Source organism: Xiphophorus hellerii, chromosome 8 (genome assembly GCF_003331165.1).
Source record: "Xiphophorus hellerii strain 12219 chromosome 8, Xiphophorus_hellerii-4.1, whole genome shotgun sequence".
NCBI lineage: Eukaryota > Metazoa > Chordata > Actinopteri > Cyprinodontiformes > Poeciliidae > Xiphophorus > Xiphophorus hellerii.
The window spans coordinates 2,119,358-2,142,666 of record NC_045679.1 but is presented as its reverse complement, the minus strand read 5'-3'; the positions used below and the strand labels follow the sequence as shown (position 1 = coordinate 2,142,666).

Sequence of the window (23,309 nt, the reverse complement as noted above, 5' to 3'; positions counted from 1 at the left end):
TGAACGTTTTGTTTATTGCATCGTGGCACTTTCAGCTCTTAACAGTGAGATTGACTGATTTATTCTCAATTTAATTTCAAAGATAAAATATGAAATACGGTGAAAGTTTCATGTATATTTTCATTTTTCAAATCAAACTAAGAAATTTATCTTAAAAAATCACGATGAGTAAATCCAGTTTTAAGTTGCAAGAAGCAACAATTATAAAGTTATTTTATTTTAATGTGTTGAGATTTAAACTCAGAAAAGATGAATCAGTCAATCTATACTTAATCTGTTTCACTGTCCTGCAGAAACTTTAAATGTTGGAAAAGATAATGTTTTTAAAGTCTGAAACTTTTCTTCTATTTCAAGCAGAAACAGACTAAAACTCAGGAAAATACAAACTAATTTTGTCTAAATATATTATCACCAATATTAGATATTCCCTAATATATCTTACTTTTTTACATTAGACAAAATTAATCCCAAATAAATATCCCAAAAAAGTAGTCACAATAATGTTAATTTTATTTAATTTAATAGTTTCAACATAAGTCCAACAATTTCTCTAATTTATTCCAACACAATAAGTAGATAATGTTTTTGTTTCTGCAGGGCAGCGGCCGTTTTCTGGTCGTTATAATACTGCAGTCGATGTTAAAAGCTTCAGAAAATAGTTTTAGGTACAAGCAGAGAATGAGTCTGTGTGCATGCTTGCTGTTCCCATCATCAATAAATATTCTGACAAACTCTGCTTTTGCCACGCTAGCTGGAAATTAAAGTACAAGAAGCTTTGAAAAGGCACTTCACGGCCCCAAATGCAAACAACAAGCCTTTAAGAAATATGCAAGCACGTTCCTAGTGTAAATAAAAGGGCTCAACGATAAAAGCCAACATCCTGTAGGAACACTGGGAAGAAAAGAATGAGTTTGACATCAGGTTAAAGTGTTTGCACCAAAGTTCATTTAGAGTCAAACCTGAAAAAATTAAATAAAACATCAGTTATCATTCAGCCTTTCACCACTTTCAAACAAAATACAGTCTCAGATGAGCTGCTGGTGAAAAGGACGGCGCTGCTGAGCCCTGCTGAACTTTATTTCTTACATTTTAGGCTCAGCTTGTGTTGCAGTTTTAATGGAGACCCATTCCCCTCTTCTAGCTAAAGACATGACTGAAATAGCAAGCATACAAACAGCACAGAGACTGAAACACCAGGACTGAAAGAAAAAACAAGGAGGGACTCCACAGCACTGCAAACAAGAAGACAAACAGAACAGAATGTGAGGACAGGAGCTGTCAGTGCGCTCTCACACCGCCAGCGCTGCCCTACATGCATTTCTATCTGGAAAGTCAAACTGTTGGCCGATGACATTCTGCTTGTTTCCAAATTTAGAAAAACACGAGTTACAGGTTCATAAAATGCATTTTTAAACTATTTTCATACTGATGTGATTAGACGGTAATAAATAAACTCTTCCTAGGATTCGGTTACCTTTCCAGTGTAGTACTTCAACTGTGCAAAAGTCTTGGGTCATGAGTATAGTTGGGTGGTAACTAATTACATTTACTCAATTACACTTACTTGAGTAAGGTTTTTGAAAAAAGTATTTTTACCTTTTACTCTTACTTGAGTAAAATTTGAAACTGCAATGGAAGCACTTTTCATGAGCCACATGGTCAACAACCAGATGTTAACACGATGAAGACAACGATAGGAAGTGGAAGGACGATGATGACATGATTTTTAATACAAACTTATTCATGTGATTTTAATTTTTTTCTTATTTAATGGAAACAAAACAATTGCAAAAGTATCTAAAATGTTCTTTACATTAGAGGAATATGAACAAAGTTCTACAATCATTTGTAATAGAAACAGTCAGTAAATTATTTGTTTGCCGATTTTGACACAGTTGTTTAGACTTTAATCCATTCAATGACAATATTAATTTTAGTGTAAATTATCCTGTATGATGTTATAAATGGAAAAGTAAAGAATTTATCCTTTAGATTTTAATACTGACTGGTTAAACTTTAAAATAGATTAACATCTTTTAACAAAGGGATAAAAGACTGAAGACTTTTGCACAATATTTTATACTGCAGAAATCCAAACAGGCCTGATTCAGAGTCACATGATTTTCCCCGAAGCGTTTTGAAGCACCTGAGTTTAAATCTGCAGCGTGTCCGATCTGAGAGCGAACTGAGACCAACAAAGACATGAAGACATTTTCAACCCAAAACAAGGACAAAGACTGGAGCTATAGACCTGAGACGAAGAGCAGACACTGTGGGGGAACAAGACTGATGCAAGAAAGGAGAAACAAGGTGGGCAGATTGGAAAGGAACAGAGAAGAAGAGTGAGGAGGCGAGGACGTATGAAGCCGAATGCACAGAGAGGAAACCCAACGGGAGGAGAGGCAGAGGGAATGGAGGCTCTCTGCAGAAAGCATGGATACGGCTGCAAACTTTCCCTAAGCGGCACATCAGTCTGTACCTTCGTTGACTGAGGGGATGTTATGAGAGCCAAGGGCCCCCTGAGGGTGGACCCCAGGGGCCCCTGGAGCCCCAGCAGCGGCAGCAGCAGTGCTGGCAGCTTGGAAAGGAAGAGAAGGAGAGAAAATAGTCGAGAAGAAAAGAAAAAGGTTAGAAATATGACAGAAGAGCTGCCAGAGGAGGAAGGAAGTCAGGAAAACAAAACAAGAAGTGAATTAAATCGACATTCAGACAGACAGGAAGTGCAGAAAGTTATTAGCTTCAGTTAGCTATTAGCTTCAGTTAGCTATTAGCTTCAGCTAGCAATGTAACCCAATATTTTCTGCTTTTCCCCCTAGTCCAGCTGAGTTTCTAAGCTCTTGGCTAGCTTCTATTAAAAATCTGCTAATCATAATCAATATTTACAGCGTAAACATAAAACTAAACACTTCACTCACTAAAAACCAGCTAGTTTTTAAACAAACCACCTTCTACTAAACTGCAACCAAAACAAGATGGCTGCTGCCCCCTGCTTCCAACAGGAAACAGTCATCTTAAAGACATATTCAGTTTCTGAATTTATTAATAAAAGATAAAACAAAAAAAGATTTCAAATAATGTCATTTACCCCTGGGTCAAATTGCAGAACTGTTAATGATTATAAAAGGTAATTTTCTGCTCGTTAAACCATTAATTAACTAATTTAACATTTATTTAGTTCTGTTTCAAAGTGGGCGAATACTTTTTCTTGGCACTATTCATCCAGAAAGAAACTAAATATTGAAACTTAAAAAGAAAATTTCAAGGAAAAACTGTAAAAGGGAAAATAATAATACATGTTTGCATTTTATTTTGTTTTTTCCCCAACATTTAAAGTTTGCTCAAATTTCAGATGATAATTGGATAGAAGAGACACCAATTGTTTCAAACCAAAGACGGCAGTGCTGCATTTTGCTGCATTTTGCTGCATTTTGCTGCATTTCCAACAAAACAGGCAACCAGACGAAGATGGGACAAAAAAAATAAAAATCCCAAAACTGGAAATCTAACACCATTTTCCAGCTACTGGTGGACGATGTGAGTTTTTGTCACAAAATTGTCAAATCAAAATTAATCACAGACCAAGAAAACAAAAACTAAACTCAAACAAATATAGAGCATTTTTTGTAGAAGAGGAATTTTATTCATTGTAGATCCAAAATTTAAAAAGAAATTTGCATATTTGCTTATCAAAAAGGGGTTACTTATTGGCTTTTTATTCTGTTCTAAAAAAAAAGGTTTTGCATCACTTTCTTTTAAAACACTTGTCATATTTAGAAAAGTTTAATAAATTAATTAAAAGCTGATTTTAGTGCAGCAAAGTTGTCTTTCAGTTAAAATCTCCAAATAAATGTTGTTGGGTTTTATTTTCCATTTTCCATTGTAACAGGATTATGTTGGTAATAATTTAAAATACAGTTTAATAAATTGTTATTGCTATTGAACTTTGGACACTTAGAACTGATTTGTTTTTATTTTATTATTTATTCTGGTGTGTTTATGTTTGAGTGGCCTCTATAGGTTATAACTGTAAAATGTCTGTTTACATGTTGGTCTAAAAATAGGAATAAAAGTCAAAGTGGAGAAAAAAAATCACTTTTCTTTGTTCAAATTCATCAAAATTGTAGAATCATGTTTTAGCTCAGATAATTGGACTCTGGTTAAATGTTCTGGTTCTGGTTCTGATCTGTGCAGGAAACCAGGAGCTAAAGTGCAGAAAATCTCCCCATTGTTCCCATTGAGGAAAAGCGGGACGGACTGGGACTGTGTGTGTTCCTGCTGCAGAACATCAGAGGGGCCTCCTGGCTCGATTTCCATGTGAAAGGAGCCGCAGCGCGGGGGCACTAGGGGCACCAGGGGGACCGGGTCGGACCGGGCCGGGCCTCAATAGGCGTGTGGTTTGAATAAGTCCACACGCTTGTCATGCTTGGCCTCAATTAAGGCGGGACAATAGCAGGGAAGCCCCGCCTCCACAGCGTCCAGGGGGTGCCACTGTGTGTGGGTGTGTGTGTGTGTGTGAGGGTGTGTGTGTGTGTGTGTGGAGGGGGCAGATGGTGGCAGCTGGTTAAAACCTCCCCTACAGTGAGGCGCAGCAGCTTCACCTTCCTGCTTCATCTGCAGCCACAACGTTTTGTTTAATCGGCCGAAATGAATTAAAAACGTTTCATTTGTCTGAATAAACGGCCTAAACAAAGCCCAGGTCAGGGGAGCGAAGAATGTTTTCAGAGCAAGGCTGTGTGGGTTAGATGTGAGCAGTTAGTGTCCAACCTGGTTCACTTTCATCCCTTCATTTCACCACCATGAACAGACAGACTCATCACTATTCCACTCGTCTCACTTTAGTTGGGTTCTGATCCAGATCCAGTCGGACCAGGTGGCCACAGTTAAAATACTTCAGTTGGTTGGTTTGATTTAGTTGGTTTAGTTGGAAAATTTCCCAGGATAAAATGTATTTATGCCTTTTTCCTCAAAGGTTTAATGTTTTTCTTGGTTGGAAAACAAAAACAAATTGGTTGTTTAAAAATAAAATTTCCTTTAGTAGATATTTTATTTAAAAAAGTGTCGTGTAAAATTAGCTGCACCGAGTCTAATTTAGCTAATTTAGCAGGTTTCAGTTGAAATGGAACCAAATGAAAAAGTTTAAACGCTATCAAAACGTTTTAGTTCCAGATTTTTACTCCAGACAGGCAGATAAAATACATTAACAACTTATTTTGTAGTGATAGCTCATAAAAACGTTAGAGAAATTTAACCCGCTAGAACTTTTATTGGATGATTTTGAGCAACGTGGCGAAACGTTTGACACCTCTGGCCTAGAGGGCCGCTTAAGACGCCACGGCGGGCCGGATTTGGCCCTCGAACCTTGAACCTGACACGTCTCTGCGGGGTTAACCGCCGGTGGGCTGCATTATAAACCCCACCCGCCCCCTCGCCAGGCAGGGCCTCAGGGGCGTCCGCAGCGAGCGCACCCTCCTTTTGTAGTTACCTTGTTTGATCTGGGCCTGTAGCGCCGGGTTGGAGGGCTGGGGGGGGGCGGCGGGCGTCCTCCGAGGAGACTCCGGGGTTCCTCCTGGTCTGGGGGGTCTGGGGGGGCAACAAAGAGGAGCCATCAAATATTAACGAGGCGGGGGGGCAGAGACAGGAAAACAAGACCATCCACAGCAAACAGCAGGAGGGAGGTCTCACTCTGACTCATTCTGCTCTCCTCAAGCTAGCACTGTGTGTTCAGGTGTGTGTGTGTGTGTGTGTGTGTGTGTGTGTGTGTGTGTGTGTGTGTGTGTGTGTGTGTGTGTGTGTGTTGGGCTCCAGCCTATTGAATTTTGGGTGCAGTCCTCCCTGAACAGACTGGAGGCGCCGAACTTTCACAGAGAGACACACAAACACTTCCAATACAACGATCGATGGCACCGTCGATGCCGGTTGCTAGGCGACAGATCACTCCCAGCGAGAGGACGAGGAAGAAGAAGAAGAAGAAGAAAAGCACAAACTTCAGAGACGGTACAGAAACTACGGTCTGGGACGAACCCCAAAGGTTAAAGTTCCAGACGTCTGGTTATAACCTACAGGTCCTGAACTTTGACTAGGCCGTTCTAACCCATGATGAATCTGCGTTGATCTAAACCATTGGTGTCCAACCTGCGGCTCCTGGGCCGCAAGTGGCTCTTTGGACCTTCCACACTGGGTCAGTTAAAGTTTTTAAATACAGTTGGGAAAATAACAAACGCAAGTTTCAACAGTTTTCCACTGGATAAAGTCAAAGTGACATTTATTTTAACTTTTTTTATTTCTCATTAGTTGGAAAACTTGGCAAAATTATCCAACACCTAAAGACTAAAATTTACATATCCTGTTTTTAACAAAGGTTTAATGTTTTTATTCATATAAGAACCTTAAAAAAAAGTTGGGTATTTGAAAATAACTTTTATTTTAGTGGATATTTTCCAAACATTGCGTTTTGTTAAAGGGAAATGTAACATTAGCGGCTTTAAGTGAGTCTTATTTAGCTGGACTGAAGGCAAAATTTACCACTTTGAGTCAAATAAAATCCCAATAAAAAGCAGAATTTGGTTGAAATGAGAAAAGTTTAAGCGCTATGAATACTTCCTTCAGGAGGATCCAGACTTCGGATGCGTTTAGGTTTCTGCAGACGATCCGTGGAAATAAGCTGAAAGTTTCCAACTTCCTGTGAAGTCTCATCCCTCTGCAGCGGCTCCCGCCTTATTAAAGTCAAAGAGGAATCTTCACTTCCAAACCGGCACTAGTGAATATTTGACCGTGTTTGGCTTTTTGGCTTTTTCATGTTCCCCATTTCAGATTGATGAGGTTCCTGTCTGTGTGTCCGACAGGGTTCTAGTATTTCATCATCACCTGCAGCTTTGTTTTGCTACAACTCGCCGCCTCTTTCTTCTCCAGATAATGATCAACAGCAACTCTGAGCCGCTGAGCGCCTACTGCTACCGGAAAGTCTGAAATGTTTCACCAGCAGTTGGTAATGATAATAAAGTCAAAGTTTGCCCAGTCAACAGGGTGCACAAGTTGAAACGTTCATTTCAGTGAAGAGCGTCGTCAGGAGCTACTACAGACTCCAACATCATCAACACTTTGCTAACGACCTGAAGGAGAAACAAGCTGTCAGCCATGATTCAAGGAACCAGCAAAAGATGAAGAAGAAAAAAGTTGAAGTCAACGAAGTCGAAATCGTCACAGAAGAAGAAGTCAAATTATTTGTCAAAGTCTTTGATAGAAAAGTTGAAGAATTAGGTTGATGAAGAAGAAAAAGAAGAAGACTGGGAAGTTAGATCCTAAACTGGACAATAGATCCCAGACTGAGCAGTAGATCCCAGACTGAGCAGTAGATCCCAGTAGATCACAGACTGAGCAGTAGATCCCAGTAGATCACAGACTGAGCAGTAGATCCCAGTAGATCACAGATCTACTGACCTGATCCGTTCTCTGCTCTCTGAGTTTCAGGTTTCACTCGCTGGTTGATGAAATGTTGTGCTGCTGTTGGAGCAGCAAGACTGTGACCTTCCTGCTAAATCTTTCACAGCTCAATGGGAGCTCACACAGACTGTACAATCAGCTCACACACACACACACACACACACACACACACCTGCAGGCCTGACGGTTTATTGTCTGTGTGAAAAATGTGACGATGTTCTCTGAGTTCAGCTCATTTGGACTCCTGGATCAGGAGTTTGTTTGTTTGTTTGTTTGTTTTGAACATGAAGGTGTTCTCTGGGTAAAGTTTAGTGGAAGGCTGATTACCTGGCCGGGGCTTTCTTCATGTGCTCGCCTACGAAGGTGGCGTTGGTCATGCCCATCAGCGTGTTGGACAGAGAAATGGCCGACAGCAGGTGCTGCGTGGTGACGGCCCTGGACACGCCGTACGTCCCCTTCCCCACGATGTCGGACAGAGTCAACTTCAGGCCGGCAGCCAGGGACAGCTGGCGCAGCAAAGACTCCTGGGAAATACGGAGAAACATTTATCTTATTTAGAACGAACAGGGAATGTCAGAAAGGAATCCTGAACCATAAATATATTCACAACAACACTGAAGGATTGATGGATGGACGGTTGGATGGTTAAATGCTTGGACAGACAGACAGTTGGACAGACAGACGGTTGGATGGACAGACGATTGGATGGACGGACAGACGGTTGGCTAACACGGTTGGACGGCGGGTCCAGAGTTCCTACCTTGAAGGTGGGCAGCATGAGGGACATGTGTCCGCCCCTGGAGATCAGGCCGAAGGAGATGGGGCAGTGCGGTCTGAGCATGCCCAGTCGCTCCAGGCAGATGCCGTCCAGCTGCTCGTTGAGGCCCCAGGCGTGCAGGCAGGACATGAACAGCTTGGCCGTGTCCATGGTCAGGTTGTACTCCAGCAGACTCAGAGACTTGGACTTCTCCTCGCGCCTCCTCATCTCCTCTTCCTCCTCCTCGTCTTCGTCCAGCAGGTGCTCCTTGATCGTCTCCTTCATCGTCTCTTTCACCTGGTAACAGCAGAGGTTCGTCGGCAGGCGGACGGAGGGAACCTCGGACCCCCGCGGGTCGTCTACGCACCTGTTTGAAGATTTTGTTGGCCAGGAAGGAGCCGCCCTTGTCGGCGCCCGCCTGGCTCTTCTGCAGCGTCTCGGGGGAAACCAGCGTCGGGTTCGGCCGCTGAGCCTCCTCCGTCAGAAGCTGGATGATCAGCGCCTCCACGTCGAAGAACAGAACGTGCATGTCGGGGTCCGTCAGGTTGGTCTTCATCGCCTGGACCACCAGGGCATTGTGGGAGTATTTGGGCAAATTACCCTGAAGGAGGAAGGAAGAAAGATTCAAATTTACCAAACTGGAGCGTTTCAGTCAGAACTCATTTGATTAGATACGAACTAACTCCATCTGTATTTCTTGTACTGTAGTAAACTCTGACATCTGCATATTTGCAGCCATCAGAAGTCGGCTCCATACGATACATATGCTAATGATAGCAACATTTTAATGGGAGCATTTAAGCTAACATTAGCATTTCTGCTCGTTTCAGTTTATAAGCTGCTGTTTGTAAATTGGATGGAGTTTGTCACTGTAGGCCAACATGCTGACTAAAGACTGGATCACCCGACTGAAGGTCTGCAGAATATTCTGGTTAGTAACGAACCTTTGCTGCTGTGAGCCTTCAGTTTGCCTCAGCGCTTCGGTTCCTCTTTCATATCTGCACCACAGTTTTTAGCTACTTAGCAACAGATTCTAACCGTGATTAAATACACACAGTGATAATGAGACAGCAAGGATTCTCCCAGAGTAACAACACAGGTTGGATGTTGGGTTTGTTCAATTATATTTGAGTTATTTTAACAGCACTGTAAGCTGTTACCTTGAATTTCAGCTGCAGGTTGTTTCCAGATTAAAGTCTGAGTGTTTACTGTGGATGAGCTCTCAGATTCACTCACATTAGGAACATTTTCCTTCTTTTACAAACATGTTTGTGCCTCAGCCTCATTTTCTGTGACGTACTCTGGTGGAGAAACAGTGCCATCTACAGGCAGAAGACCACATTACAACCTCATCCAGAGAAAGATGAGCATGTTCTGCAGATCACAAAAACATTTACAACATTTCTACCTCTGAAATAAACATGTTTTGAGACATTTTTGGAAAGTAGAAGGATGTAAAGGAATTTCCAAATTAAGAAAGACATCAAGGGAAATTAGAGGGATTAAATCTGTAAACACTAACAGCTTAGTTCTTTTAAAACTTATTTTTATTTGCAACACCACGTCTGAGGAGAGTTTAAATCAAATGGAAAAGGTTGAAGCAGCTGGGCCGCTGCTCTCAGGCGAGGCTGACTTATTCTAGCTCCCGGGTAGTCGATCTAAAGGTCATCGTCCTGCAGGGCCCTTCAGGCAAACGGCACACACACGCACGCACGCACGCACACACACACACACACACTCACGCTCAGTACAGACCTCACAAAGGAAGGTCCTGCTGTAAACTGCTGACCTGCCCGGTTTTCTCTCCCTTTTAAACTTAAATGAGGAAAATAAAAGTCCCAGTGATCAGCTGACTGACGGGCTGCAGCCTCCATGCGTTCAGGAACCGTTCCAACGGTGGGAAATTTGATTTATTCAATCTAATTGTTGTTGTTCATCAGAGCACCAGAACCAGAAACACTAACATGTAGACGTTAAACGGTGTTTGGGTTTCCTGAACCTTGAATTCAGACATTATTTCGGTTTCTGGCTCATTTATTTCTGATCCTTTTCTTAAAAGCATAAATTTTAAAATTCACCAGAATTTCTATTGATTTCAAGGTAGTTGAACAAATAATTTACTGACTTTAAATCAAACTAAATTGTTAATCTTTAGGGCATTTATGATTACCTTAATTATTTATATTGTCTTTTTCCTTAATTTAAAGTTAGAGGTTTCCGTACACTAAGGTTGCCAGACCTTTAAACAGTTTGTGAACATTTTGTGAGCTTCTGATTGGTCAATTCACAAAATCTGCAAACAGAATACGACTGGATTTAAAGGCAACACTTATTTGAAGACCTAAATGTTTGTGTTATGATTAATATGGACAGATTCACTAGTTAAGTAATGGAAAGACGCTAGAGTAATAAATAGGAGGGGGCCGAGTCCTGAGCCTTGGGGAACACCAGAGTGTTGGGAAGAGTAGGATTTACTGAGGACAGCTGGACAGATGAACGTCCAGCAGTTCAACGTTACTAATCAGCTGTAAGCAGGAGATCATCTGTGATTTTTATTGGAGCCGTTTCAGTGATTTGTGTCAAATATGAAATAAAAATAAAGCGTCTGTGTTCCTGTTTCGGTGCCATGAACCCGTTGGGGACAAAGTGAAAGTCACAGCCAGAGCTCCTCAAAGCGAGATGTGAGCAGAAATCAAACACCAGCCGGCCTGAATCGCTTTGGCTTCACTGCCTGATATTTTACGGTCATTATCCTTCATTACCCGCAGCGGGGGATAAAACACACACACACACACACACACACCGGGGATAATGGCTGGTTCTGGGTTGATATGAGGAAGAAAGCAGGAAAAGTGCGATGAGCGTCAAATGGAGGAAGGATTGCAGGTTTCTGTGATTACGGTGGAACAACAACACGAAGGTTAGGCGGAGAAACGTCTGGGGCTGATCCACTTCCTGAGGGAACCAGTGAAAGTCAAACAGCAGCTGAACTAAACGCTCTTCACAACACTAAATAATTCAGGGCGCTTGTTTTCCGCTCTGGGATCCCCCGTGTGGGCGGAGTCGTCTCTGTCAGGACGGGTCAGACGGCCGAGTTTGACGGAAAAACTTCAGATCTAAAAACAGCTGGAAACACCGAAGAGGCGAGAGAGAAAGACGACCAACATCTTCTGTATCCAGCTCAGACAGAATCTCTGGTTCTGATCCAGAACCAGAAGTTCTGATAGGGAATCATTACTGTGGATGTTTTACAGAGACCAGAACCTCCAAACCCGTTTTTAGATTGTTGGTTCCGTCTAGAATGAATCTGATCACTGGTGATGCATCAAGACAGACCAGAAAGACACAACGCCGGAGTGTCCTCTGTTACCATGGCAACATAATCTCTGACATGGATGGACTAGTACATGGACAAACTAGTTGACTAGCTGACCTGTAAACCTGGTCGTTGCCAGGTGTCTCTGTGAGTCCCCCCCGGGGGCCCCGGCCCCCCCTTGCCCCCCCGGTCCGGTTGGTGACATCACCAGGCGTTACCTTGTCGGCGTTGTCAGCAGCCAGCAGGTTGGTTGCCAGCGTCTGCAGTTTGTGCTGCGCCATGTTCTTGAGCGCCGCCAGGCTGCGGCGCGTCATGGCCTGCTTCAGGTTGACCGCCGAGTGGCTCAGGGCGTCAACGGTGGCGGGGGCGAGCTCGTCGCAGGCGTTCAGGATCTCCACCGCCGTGATTCCCATCACGCAGCGATCCAGAGCTCCTGGAGACACAAACACAGGAAGATAAAACCAGATGGCAGATTTCTCTCTTTCTACCAAAGACTGGATGATGAAAGTCTTCAGTCTGGTGATTTGGTCGCTTTTAATAACCATTTTATTTACTGAGACTTAATAATTCATGTTATTTGTTGTTTTGTTTATTTACTTTGGATATTTAAAATATATTTTACTTCCAGTGTTCATAATTTATTGATTTTTAAGAATATGTTCTTGAATTATTTTTGCACAATTTTACATTTATTTGTTTATTTCATTTTTGTTTTTTCGTTACACCTTTAATTCTTTTAAAAATGTAGTTATTTATCTTCTGTATTCTTCCTCTGATGTGACAGTTTTTGAATCTCTTCTGTATGTAGGGAGGAGATTGGAAGGGAATAAGTTTCTTCTGTAATATATTCAAACATCCAACAGAGACTGATGACTTTTTTTCTTCAAAACTGATTAAAAAGAATAAACTGTTTAATTACTAGTTTGGCATTTTTCTATCTGACATAATCAGGAAAACTGGATCTACCACATCAAACTGTTAAGAAAATAGAAACAGTGAAATTGAGAGAGTAAAGTCTTTCATAATGAATAATGTTCTGCAGGTCAAACAGTGAAGACAGCAGGTCCTTACGGCTCTACACGCCTCGGTGTAGTTCAGCGTTTTCCAGCTCTGGCTGCATGCAGAGATGTTTATGGAGACATCATCACAGCAGAGTGTTCAGGTATTGAACGAGTGTTTATGTGATGAAGGAGCCGTCAGCCGCGGCTCCATTACCTGTCCAACGCCTGAGCACTTCCACACCTCCTTTAATTTCACACTTAGCTACCCTGCAGTCGCCCAGCACAGCAGCGGCTCATCAGGCTGATGTTTCCTCAGACGGCATCCAATCCCAGCTGAACCAGTGAGGCGGGAATGACCACACTGACCACTCATTATATATTAGGAAAACATCTAAACACGACACTGAGCGGAGAACGGGCCAGTGGCTCAGCGGGCCACCAGAACCAGATCTGGGGGCCGATTTGGTTCAATAGTTACAGGAAAGTATTCACAACATGAACGTTTCAACAAAAAGAAATCACCAACACTGAACAACATTTGGCTTTTTGACAACAACAACAAAAGAGACTTTAATCTTGAAGTGAAAACTGATACAAAATACTGGCAAAAATATTTAAAATAAGTGATATTCTGACATTATTATGACTATATCTCAGTATTATGACATTCTCATAACTTTACGAATACTATGTGTAATGTTACAAATTATTTATTCTCATATTACGACTTTATTCCCATAACTTTATGACTTTATTCTCAAATAGTTACAACTTCATTCTCTGTTTATTCTTGAGTTTTCATGCTCAGTTTTCTAATTAACCAGTGAAACTCAAGCTGATGATCCTGAGAGACGTTTTATTCTTGGAGTTTCTTTTTAACCTGCCTTCATTTTTACTGAACCTTCCCGACACTGGCGCCCTGACGGCCCAGTTTCTCCCGGGGAAACGGTCGGGTCTCACCTGTATCCATCTGCCAGACGTAGACGGAGCCGTCGGAGCATCCCACCACCAGGTAGTCGTCAGCCGGCCGCCACTTGATGACCTGGATGGGGAAGAGGTGTCGGGACGCCAGCATGATGCACTTCCTCTCCCGCAGGCTGAGCAGGCCGACGGAGTGGTCGCTGGCCACGGAGCAAACGCAGTGCTGCACGCGGGTCTGCAGGGAGCAAACGCACCGATCTGAACTCAAACCCGACTGAACAGAGTCAGGGAGGAATCACTACAGTTAGCAAACTGTGATAATAAATGATTTATAGGCAGAGAGCAAAGCAGAGGTGAGAGGTCAAAGTTCACAGCAATATGTCTGAAGAAAACCAAAGCACAGAGGTAGAGGTGTGGTCATGTGGGCCAAAAATAACATGTCTGGAAAGAATTCACGGGTCGGTCAGCATAGAGAATTAATCGACAGAGTAATCGATTACTAAAATAATCAATGACTGGCTCATGAAACTGAACTGATTTGGTTATTTGCATTTTTTAATGCATTTCTAATGTACAAAAAAGGCTCAAGTGTTTAAATGAAGAACCTGTGGAATGTGTCCAATTTTTTAGACAATTAATCGATTAATCATCAGAATAATCGATTACTAAGATAATCGTCAGTTGCAGCCCGACTGGTTCGTGAAACTGAATTGATTTGTTTGTTCAATTGCATCTAATATTGATTTCTAATATTGTATTAAAAAAGTTAAATGAAGAATTTGCAGAATGTGCCAGTCCGATTAATCAATTAATCATCAGAATAATCGATAGATTAATCGATGGCTAAACTAGTCGTTAGTTGCAGCCGTAGTCGGTGGTAACAGATAAACCATGGAGCCCTACACACAGACAGACAGACACACAGACAGACAGACAGACAGACAGACAGACAGACAGACAGACACACAGACAGACAGAAAGAGACAGACAGACAGAGACAGACGGGGGGACGGTGGACATGAAGACGTCTCCGGTCTTACGCTGCAGTTTTCCGGCGGGACGATCAGCTGGCTGATTTCCCCTCCATGAACGCAGAAGATGTGCTTCATCTCTCCGGTGAAAATGTCCCAGACGATGACGGAGAAGTCCACTCCTCCGGACACCAGGGAGCGCTGGTCGTAGCGGGGCGACACCTGGTACGGGTAGAGGACGCAGGTGACCTTGTTCCGGTGACCCCGCAGCGTCCGGTGGGGCGGCCAGCCTGCAGGACGAAACCAGCAGAGATACAACAGAGGGAGAGGAAGCAAACAAAATAAAACTTTAATTAAATTCAATTAAATGACTGTTTCTGCATTGATTTGGTGTGGTACGCTTTAAATCAAGGGGTGTTCAAATGCGGCCTGGGGGCCATTTCTGGTCCTTGGGCTGATTTTGTGTGGCCCCAAGATGAGTTGAAGTTGATGGAGACTTTTAATTTGTAAATTTATTCCCACCATCATTTTCTTTCAATAGAAAATATAAAGTTTGACACAAAGAATTTGTGTTTTAATATCCAAGGTTTTGTAATAACCAAAATCACTGAAACTTTTACTGAAAAGTCGACTTTAATGCACCAAAATCAGCTTTTATGTCAGTTATTAAACTTGGATAAATATCAACAAGTATTTTGTTATTTCTAAAAAAATCTGAATACCTGCTAAAAGCTGCATTTGGTTTTACATTTAAAAGCATTTTAATCATTTTTAGCCAAAGGTATGAAGTTTATTCAGACCACATTAAAACTGAGCGCACAGGAACATGTGCATGTTAAACCATCATCATCCTCACCCCGCCGCAGCATGTGCTCCCCCTGCAGCAGCTGCACGATGGCCGTCTGCGTGGCGGGGACCAGGACGATGCTGCCGTCCTCCCGGCCGCACACCAGCCGGCCCTGAGACGGGATGTAGACGCTGGCCGTAACCTGGGCAACAAAATGATGAAAAATGACTCAACCAAACAGAAAGAAGCAGGTTTTCATTTTGTTTCTGTTAATTCCTGCCAACCTTGATGGGCTGCTGCTTGCTGGGCAGGACGCTCAGCTGGTCGATGATCCCAGAGGAGACGGGCGTCAGCTTATCGAACGCCTCCTGCAGGCTGATGGTGGACGACATCTGCAGCTCTGCAACAGAACCACCATCTGAGTGAGAAAATTAAACACTTAACCAAATAAATACAGTTTATAAAAACCTAAGTTCAGTAGTAGTGACATCATCTGTCCACCAGATGTCCCTGATGTACAGCAGCTTTTATATAAAAGCAGCTTATAAGAAAATAAAGTAAATTATACCAAAGAGACATTTATATTCATCTTAATTCATATTGTATTTTGTTTATTGTTTTTATTTAATTAAACTTTAAATGGATAATTTCCACCTGTTGAAATTAAATTAAATTATAAAGTTTTATCTTCATCCTGTTCAGATTTGTTATTTAACCAATTAAATGTTTATTTTCTTATTTAAAAAGGAACATAATTATTTATTTGCATGTTTTATGTATTTCTATGTGGCATTTTTAAAATATTAATGATTGATGAATCGTCAGAATGATCGATTAATCGATCGGTAAAATAACAGTTAGCTACAGCGCAGCGTCAGGCTGCTGGTCACCTGCTGGCGTCGCGGCGGGCCGCGGCGGCGTGGCGTCCGGGACGCTCCACAGCGACAGCCGGCCGGCCGAGTCTCCCTGGATCAGCAGCTTGTGGAACGGCTCCCGGCGGCCGAAGAAGAACCGGGTCACCGGGGGACAGATGAGGAGCTGGGGGGGGGGAATGGGTCAGAGGCGTGACTCAGACAGGAAGCAGAGAGCGCGGCCGCTGCGGCGCGTCGTTCTTCCTTCGCGTGAGCGGGGAAGGTGGGAAACAGAAGCATCAATCAACAGCCAAGATCACAGCTGGACAGGTCGGAATCCAAATCCCAGAAACGCCAGAAAAAACTAAATCATTTCTGATGGAAACATCGGCAGCTCGAACTGGACCGCTAACCTGAAACCCGGTTCTGACCCGTCCCACACCCACTGAATGGACGAAACAGGAGAGATGCCGCCGTCACCACGGCAACGGAGGAGAGAAGATCAGGACGCCGAGAGCCAACAGGTGTCAAACCACCGTCACAGTAAAGTATTCACACCCCGGCAGCTTCACCACAAACTTCGACACTTTACTGGGATTTTATGAACCAAAGTGGAAAAATAATGATGAATAATCAACATTTACTGAAAATAAAATTTAAAAACTAACGTTCATAATCAAAATGAGATTTAAAATTTAAATTAAGACATTTTAAAACGGGAGAATCTGAGCTAAACGGAAGCATGTCCTGCCAGAAACACCGTCCTCACACTGAAGCACGGTGGTGGCAGAATCATGCTGTGGGGATGCTTTTCTTCTGCTAGAGATTCATCTTACAGCAGAAAAAACAACCTAAACCTACAGCTAGTGATAAAAAGAGATGGCCTAGTCAAAGTCCAAACCCAGAACTTGATGCTCACAGATGTTTTCTGTCCAGTTTAACAGTTTGAGATGTTTGATGAGCAGAAATGTCAGTTTGACCTGAGGAAACATGGATGAGTTCACAGGGTGTGAAAACTTTTAAAGGCACAGCAACTCCAGACGTCAGAGGGGAAAAAGTTCTGCTCACCAGGACAGGAGGGAAGAAACATGGAGGCCGATCAGCAGCAGGCAGCCGAGAAGAAACTGATTCAAAATAAAAACAGCTGCAGCAGATTCAGACAATCCGGCATGGGGCCGCAGGAAACCCGGCGCAGGTCATGTTTACTGGGAGAGACGCCATTTTAGATGGATTTTAACTAGAAGAACTCAACTTTTTAAATGTCTTAATACAGGGGCCTACTTTCTCTAGTTCTAGTTCATCCAGTTCTAGTTCAACTCCTGGAGCTTCTAGTTCCAGTTCTTCTGGTTCTAATTATTCTAGAATATCTGCTAGTTCTAGTTCCTCAATTTATGTAAGATAATTCCTTTTAGCTCATTTCTGTTAGCTGATTTGTGTTAGCTGATTTGTGTTAGCTGATTTCTGTTAGCTGATTTGTTTTAGCTGATTTCTGCAGCTCAGTTGATTCAACTCTTCTTCTTGTTGCCTGCTGCTGATGCTAAGCGTGTTGTGGGCTTACAGGCGCCTCTAGAGGCCGGTGTTGGTAAAGCTGCAGTGGGGTGTAGAGCTCTGGGGCGAAGCCACTGGGACGGAGGCATATGACCTCCACCTCCTGCTCCTCCTGCTCCTCCTGCTCACCTCCGTCCTTCTGGGAGGAGGTGAGGGTCGGTTTATATGGGAGGGGCGGGGCAGCAATCAGAGAACAGGAAATAAAAGAAACATAAAAACAAAACTAAACAACAGACAAAACGTAAATAAAAGTAAATCATAACATTCAGGACAAACAGGAAGTCTAACATAAACCCTAAAACATTCAGCTTCATGCACACAGACTAAAGCGGTGAACAGTTCACTTCATTTCTGTTCCCATGATGCTTGAGTTCACCAGACTGGGGTCTAACATGTGAACATCAGCTGGTTTAATCTGAAACGAGGCCAGAACAGCACAGAAATACGACAAAAACAACATGGAGGCAGCGGCGGTGGGCTCAGCAGCAAGCAGCGCGTCAGCTGGGATGTCAGGCAGGATTATAAGAGTCCAAACCCACCGGAGGAAATAAACCATTATTATTCCTTCAACTCAAAATCAAACTGACTTAAACCCGTTTATAGCTACCAGCAGTTAGCTGCAAGGCTGTTAAGTCAGTTCCATACTTTCCACTTTTTTAAGGTTTGGAACATAATGAAATATATTGTTTACTGCTGACAAACAAAAACATATGAAGCGAACTGAAAACGCACCAAACTGTGACCTCTAGTCACCACCAGGTGTTTTACAGAAACAAGAAACAAAATGGCCGTCTCAGTCCACAGACATGAATCCTACATAAAACCTGTGGCTGTGAAAGGACTCGTGTTTCTCTGGACGACCTCGGAGGTGAACTCTGACCTGTTTGTCTGAGCGCTCAGCGATGCTGTAGATCAGCGGGGGGATCGATCCTTCTTTGGTTCGCCCAACGTCGGTGCGGAAATGTTCGCTGGCGGACTGGCAGCTGAGAACCAGACAGAGCGTTACCCCAACCCGCCCAGAGACGTTTCTCCAGCCGGAGGCGTTGGGCCTTACCTGGCCGGCAGCTTGTAGATGTAGCTGCAGCCGTCTTCGGTCCAGATGATGACTTTATCCGCTGAGATGAACTCACCGCCGGTCCAGGACTGGTCGCTGTCGCTGGGCACGGAGCAGAGCAGAGAGTAGTCTCCTGCATCGAACACCTGGGAGGCAGAAGGAAAAGTTATTAAACTGCAGGATGAGTGAAAGAGACAGAAAGAGGAAAAGAGACAAAGAAAAAGACAAAAAGGAAAAGAGAGAATTACAGACATACAAGAGAAATACAAAGAGAAACAACAAGACAGAAAAACAAAAAGACAGACAGACAGACAGAGAGACACAGACAGACAGAGAGACAGACACAGACAGACAGACAGATAGACAGAGAGACAGAGAGACAGACAGACAGACAGAGACACAGACGGACAGACAGACAGACAGAGAGACAGACAGACGGACAGACACAGGGTCGTACCCTCCAGTACTTGGAGCAGACGACCAGCAAGCTGCTCTGGGTGAAGCTGCAGAAGGAGATGCTCTGGCAGCCCTGGCAGTAGATGGGCTTGGACTCTTCCTCAAAGACCGGGTCCAGATCCTGAACCAGGAAACGGACCAGAGGCTCAGATCAGTGTGTGTGTGTGTGTGTGTGTGTGTGTGTGTGTGTGTGTGTGTGTGGGTGTGTGTGTGTGTGTGTCTGTTCGCCTGCAGCAACAAACCTGCATCTTGCTGACCTCAGCTGTTATCATCCACACCTTCAAGATCCCCGTCACTGATACTGCCACCACCGTGTCCTCTGAGGAGCAAATTCAGGTTTTATCAGGACGGCGTGTTTGAGCTGCTAGCATAAAGCGGTCACCGCCAGGTAAACACACCTTGGGTCCGATGGGAGCGGATGATGCTCATGGAGCTGATCCAATCAGGAGAGATCTTAGAGACCAGAGAGTAGAGAACCTCCAGGCTGGTGGCGTCAACCACAAGGATCTCTGGGTAATGTCCGTTACACAGCAGGCGGCCCTCCTTCTGCGTACCGATGGTGAACTGGTAGAACTGAGGAAGGAGAGAGAGAGAGAGAAAGGAAGAGAAGGAAAAAGAAGGAAGGAAAGAGAGAACAAAAGTAAAAAACATAACTACAAACCTAAGGTCGTTCTGGAACATGAAAATTATCATATTAAAAGTAAATTGATGCTCAAGGGTTGTAGTGTTTCAATGACAGAATTTGAACTGAAGTTAGGAATGTAGCATTAGCTTCTGCTATATTGCACATCAATGTAGCGCTTTAGTATTAGCTTAGTTAATGCAACATCAACACGATAACAGAAGCTAAATTCACCACACAAAATAGTTACATCAAGTGTTGATGTAGCACTTTAGCATTAGCTTCTGCTAAACTCCTTGTTGATGTAGCGCTTTAGCATTAGCTTCTGCTAAACTCCTTGTTGATGTAGCGCTTTAGCATTAGCTTCTGCTAAACTCCTTGTTGATGTAGCGCTTTAGCATTAGCTTCTGCTAAACTCCTTGTTGATGTAGCACTTTAGCATTAGCTTCGCTAAACTCCTTGTTGATGTAGCGCTTTAGCATTAGCTTCTGCTAAACTCCTTGTTGATGTAGCACTTTAGCATTAGCTTCTGCTAAACTCCTTGTTGATGTAGCACTTTAGCATTAGCTTCTGCTAAACTCCTGCATAAATTTTTAGTGAGCGGCGCTCGCTACTCCTCCTTTGATCCTTAAAAATATAAGAGTGAAAACTAAACTATTCTACAGAAATGACTGAACTATATCTATTTCAGCAAAATAAAAGATACTCATTTCTTCCTACTAAATGTTATATTAAAACCTGACGTGAGTGTTTAGCTCATGAGTGAACTTCCTGTCTGCACCCTGATCCCACCAGGTGAGTCTGCGTCTCACCTGAATCCCAGTGTGAGCGCAGGCCAGCTTGGTGAACTCGATACAGCGCCCGTCGTTTACGTCCCACAGACACATCTCCCTGGAAACACAGAAACATCAGAAACATGAGGTCCAGAGGTTTCAGGACAGAACAGACTACATTGAGCATGCGGTGGAAACGGACCCGCTCTCTGAGGCGCTGACGATGTACTGCTTGTCGCTGCTGGCGCTGGCCTTAGACAGGCAGGTGATGGAGGCCGTGTGGCCGAACAGCATCGCTCTGGGACAGATCTGGAGGCAGAAACCAACCAATCAGAGGAAAGGACAGAAAATACGCTTCTGCTAGAGACTGAAGAGGAACTAAAGCCACTTAAATCAGGATGAGATGTTAGGAAAATGTCTCTCATCATAAAAACTACATTTATAGCGTTGGAAACAAAAAAAACATTTAAAGAAAAAAAACCTTAAAAAGTGTTAAAACTTGATGCTAAGGGTCAACAGGTCGTTACTGATAACAGGCTGACATGGATGCAGCATATTAACCACATAAAGGTTAAAATCTCTGAAACAATTTGTATTTTATATAAAACTACAGACTTACTTAGTTTAAATGAATTATTATTGTAAAATAATCCAATTAATGTTTTAAGCAAAATCAAAGACCTTGTTCAGAAATATTTAGTACTGCAGAAAATTAAATACAATTTAAAAGATGAATGTAAGTTTATAAAGTGTTAAAATGTTGGAGCTCAGTTGTGGAATAATGTGAACAGAAAACATGTAATTCACCGTTTCTTTCTTAAAACAATGTATTTAAAATAAATCATAAATTACTGTAAACATAGATTCAATATTTTAAATAATTGAATAAATATATATATTTGTATAAAAGGTCAAAATTGTTCTCTTTTTTTCTGTTTTACATTTTTAAATATTAAAGATAATAGGTTGATGATGGATGACTTGTGTTTTGTGACTGAAATAAAAATTTTAAAAATAATTTTAAAAAACAGAAAAAGCACAAGAGCAAAAAATATTAGAAAATAAAAAAAGAAGATTTTAATATTAAAGAACACAAAAAAGAGAAAGGACATAAATAATAAATAACCAAAGATAAAAAGGGTAGCAAGAAACTTTTCAGAAAAAATGGCAAGAAATAAAAAAAACATTAAAAAAAGAAAAGATTTGAATGTTAAAGTACAAAAAAGGAAAAAATAAATAATCAAACACAAAAAGGTCAATAACTAATATAAAAAAAGTGAAAAGGACAAAAAAATAAAAATAACTAAAATAGAAAAGATTTTAAAAAACACAAAAAAGAGAGAAAGAACAAGTAACAAAATGTTTCAACAAGAGAAAAAAAAGCTCAAAAAATGTAAAATAAATAGAATAAAAATAGAATGAAGCTGAAAGCAACAGGAAGCAGGCGGCCGCTCCCACCTGCAGCTCAGGCGTCATGTCCCACAGGCAGATCTGACCGTCATGGCAGCCGGTGATGATGGTGCTGAAGTCGTCCATCACCAGTAAGCTGCTGATGCAGTGGGTGGGCGCCGTGCGGCCCCACAGCACGATGGGCAGGACCAGGTTGTTCCCCGACATGATGCTGCTGGCAGACAAACACGGAGGAGAGGCCGATTCATCACCAACCTGCTGCTCTGGAACCGGACCGACCCGAACACAGACAGAACCGCTCAGTCTCCACACTTTCATTCATCATTTAGGTTGAACTGATGCTGGTTGGACAATTATTACCTCTGGTTCTGGACGCTCTTAATCTTTTTTTTACTTGACAGTTTTTATGACACGTAACCATAGCAACAACTACCTGGACGTAGCAGATTAGCTTCTGAAAAGCTCAAGGAAAACCTGAACTTTGACCCCTAACCCCAGAGGAGTTGAAAAGGAGGTGACTCCCCTACTCCAACATCCTTTTAAAGAGGAGGAGCAAAAACAACAACTGATGATGTTACCCAACACATGACACTGTATCCACCAACAGCCTTCTGTCAGAGGCTTATTCAGGTTTGTTGAGAGACTGACTGCTACTGGAGAGCCGTTATGGATCCACACAGATCCTCTGAAGACACTTTGATTTTATGAGTTAAGACATTTCATTTCATTTTAGGTTAAATAAATTATTTTGAAGTGAATTGTATTGAAATGTTGCAGCTCTTCAGCGTCAGACTCATTTAAAATGTGTCCAAACCATGAAATTATGCAGAAATAAAACTCTAAAAACAGTGTAGTGCTTCACTGCTTTAGTAAGACGTTAAAGAGGATTTTATATCTGCAGCCATGAAGGAACAGCAGGACAGAAATCAGCATCAGATGAACGCGCCAGCTGGTTCTGTTTACAGCCAAATACAAAACGATTCAATTTAAAACCAAACATTTTACAGCCTGAAATAAAACAACAGACATACATATCAGATATATATCACATGTAACAGATAATTAACCCAGCAGCTAACTGTCCCTGATCATCGGACGTTAGAGGACAGGGTTAGCTCTCATACTTCCGCTTCAGCAACGCTACCAGCTAGCGGCTAACGGCTAGCAAAACATTCCGATAAAAAGCGGCTGAGACGCACCAGACGCTGACGTCCTACTGGGACATGTCCGACAGACCGACGGCTTTCACGAATACGGTTCCTCCTGCAGCCAGTTCAGACAAAAAAAGACGCCGTTATTCTGCGCCGCTTCTGCTAGCTGGTCCTACCGACGAACAGACCTTACAGGTCAGCTGATCCGCTACATCCGGTCACTCACAAAAATAAAATAAAATAAAATAAAA

General features: G+C 42.5%; 1 protein-coding gene across 5 annotated transcripts in view; it reads right to left on the bottom strand.

The window, feature by feature from the left end:
• Window positions 1-23,272, bottom strand: part of wdr7 (WD repeat domain 7) — a 62,929-nt gene extending 39,657 nt beyond the window's left edge. The window contains exons 1-21 of one of the 5 annotated variants that reach the window (XM_032569619.1): window positions 23,107-23,272; window positions 21,956-22,118; window positions 20,700-20,806; window positions 20,537-20,615; window positions 19,501-19,675; window positions 19,345-19,421; window positions 19,104-19,223; window positions 18,647-18,792; window positions 18,473-18,575; window positions 17,603-17,731; window positions 16,084-16,231; window positions 15,478-15,593; window positions 15,263-15,395; window positions 14,476-14,696; window positions 13,475-13,670; window positions 11,732-11,946; window positions 8,565-8,798; window positions 8,201-8,494; window positions 7,768-7,964; window positions 5,483-5,580; window positions 2,480-2,578 (exon numbers count right to left, since the gene is read on the bottom strand). In XM_032569619.1, the coding sequence (XP_032425510.1) occupies window positions 2,480-2,578; window positions 5,483-5,580; window positions 7,768-7,964; window positions 8,201-8,494; window positions 8,565-8,798; window positions 11,732-11,946; window positions 13,475-13,670; window positions 14,476-14,696; window positions 15,263-15,395; window positions 15,478-15,593; window positions 16,084-16,231; window positions 17,603-17,731; window positions 18,473-18,575; window positions 18,647-18,792; window positions 19,104-19,223; window positions 19,345-19,421; window positions 19,501-19,675; window positions 20,537-20,615; window positions 20,700-20,806; window positions 21,956-22,114 (3,046 nt within the window). In that variant the 5' untranslated portion in view covers window positions 22,115-22,118; window positions 23,107-23,272. Of the gene's footprint in view, window positions 1-2,479; window positions 2,579-5,482; window positions 5,581-7,767; window positions 7,965-8,200; window positions 8,495-8,564; window positions 8,799-11,731; window positions 11,947-13,474; window positions 13,671-14,475; window positions 14,697-15,262; window positions 15,396-15,477; window positions 15,612-16,083; window positions 16,232-17,602; window positions 17,732-18,472; window positions 18,576-18,646; window positions 18,793-19,103; window positions 19,224-19,344; window positions 19,422-19,500; window positions 19,676-20,536; window positions 20,616-20,699; window positions 20,807-21,955; window positions 22,119-23,106 lie in introns of all 5 variants that reach the window. The other 4 variants (XM_032569620.1, XM_032569621.1, XM_032569622.1 and 1 more) reach the window with 4 other exon arrangements.
• Between the last annotated feature and the right edge of the window lie 37 nt (window positions 23,273-23,309).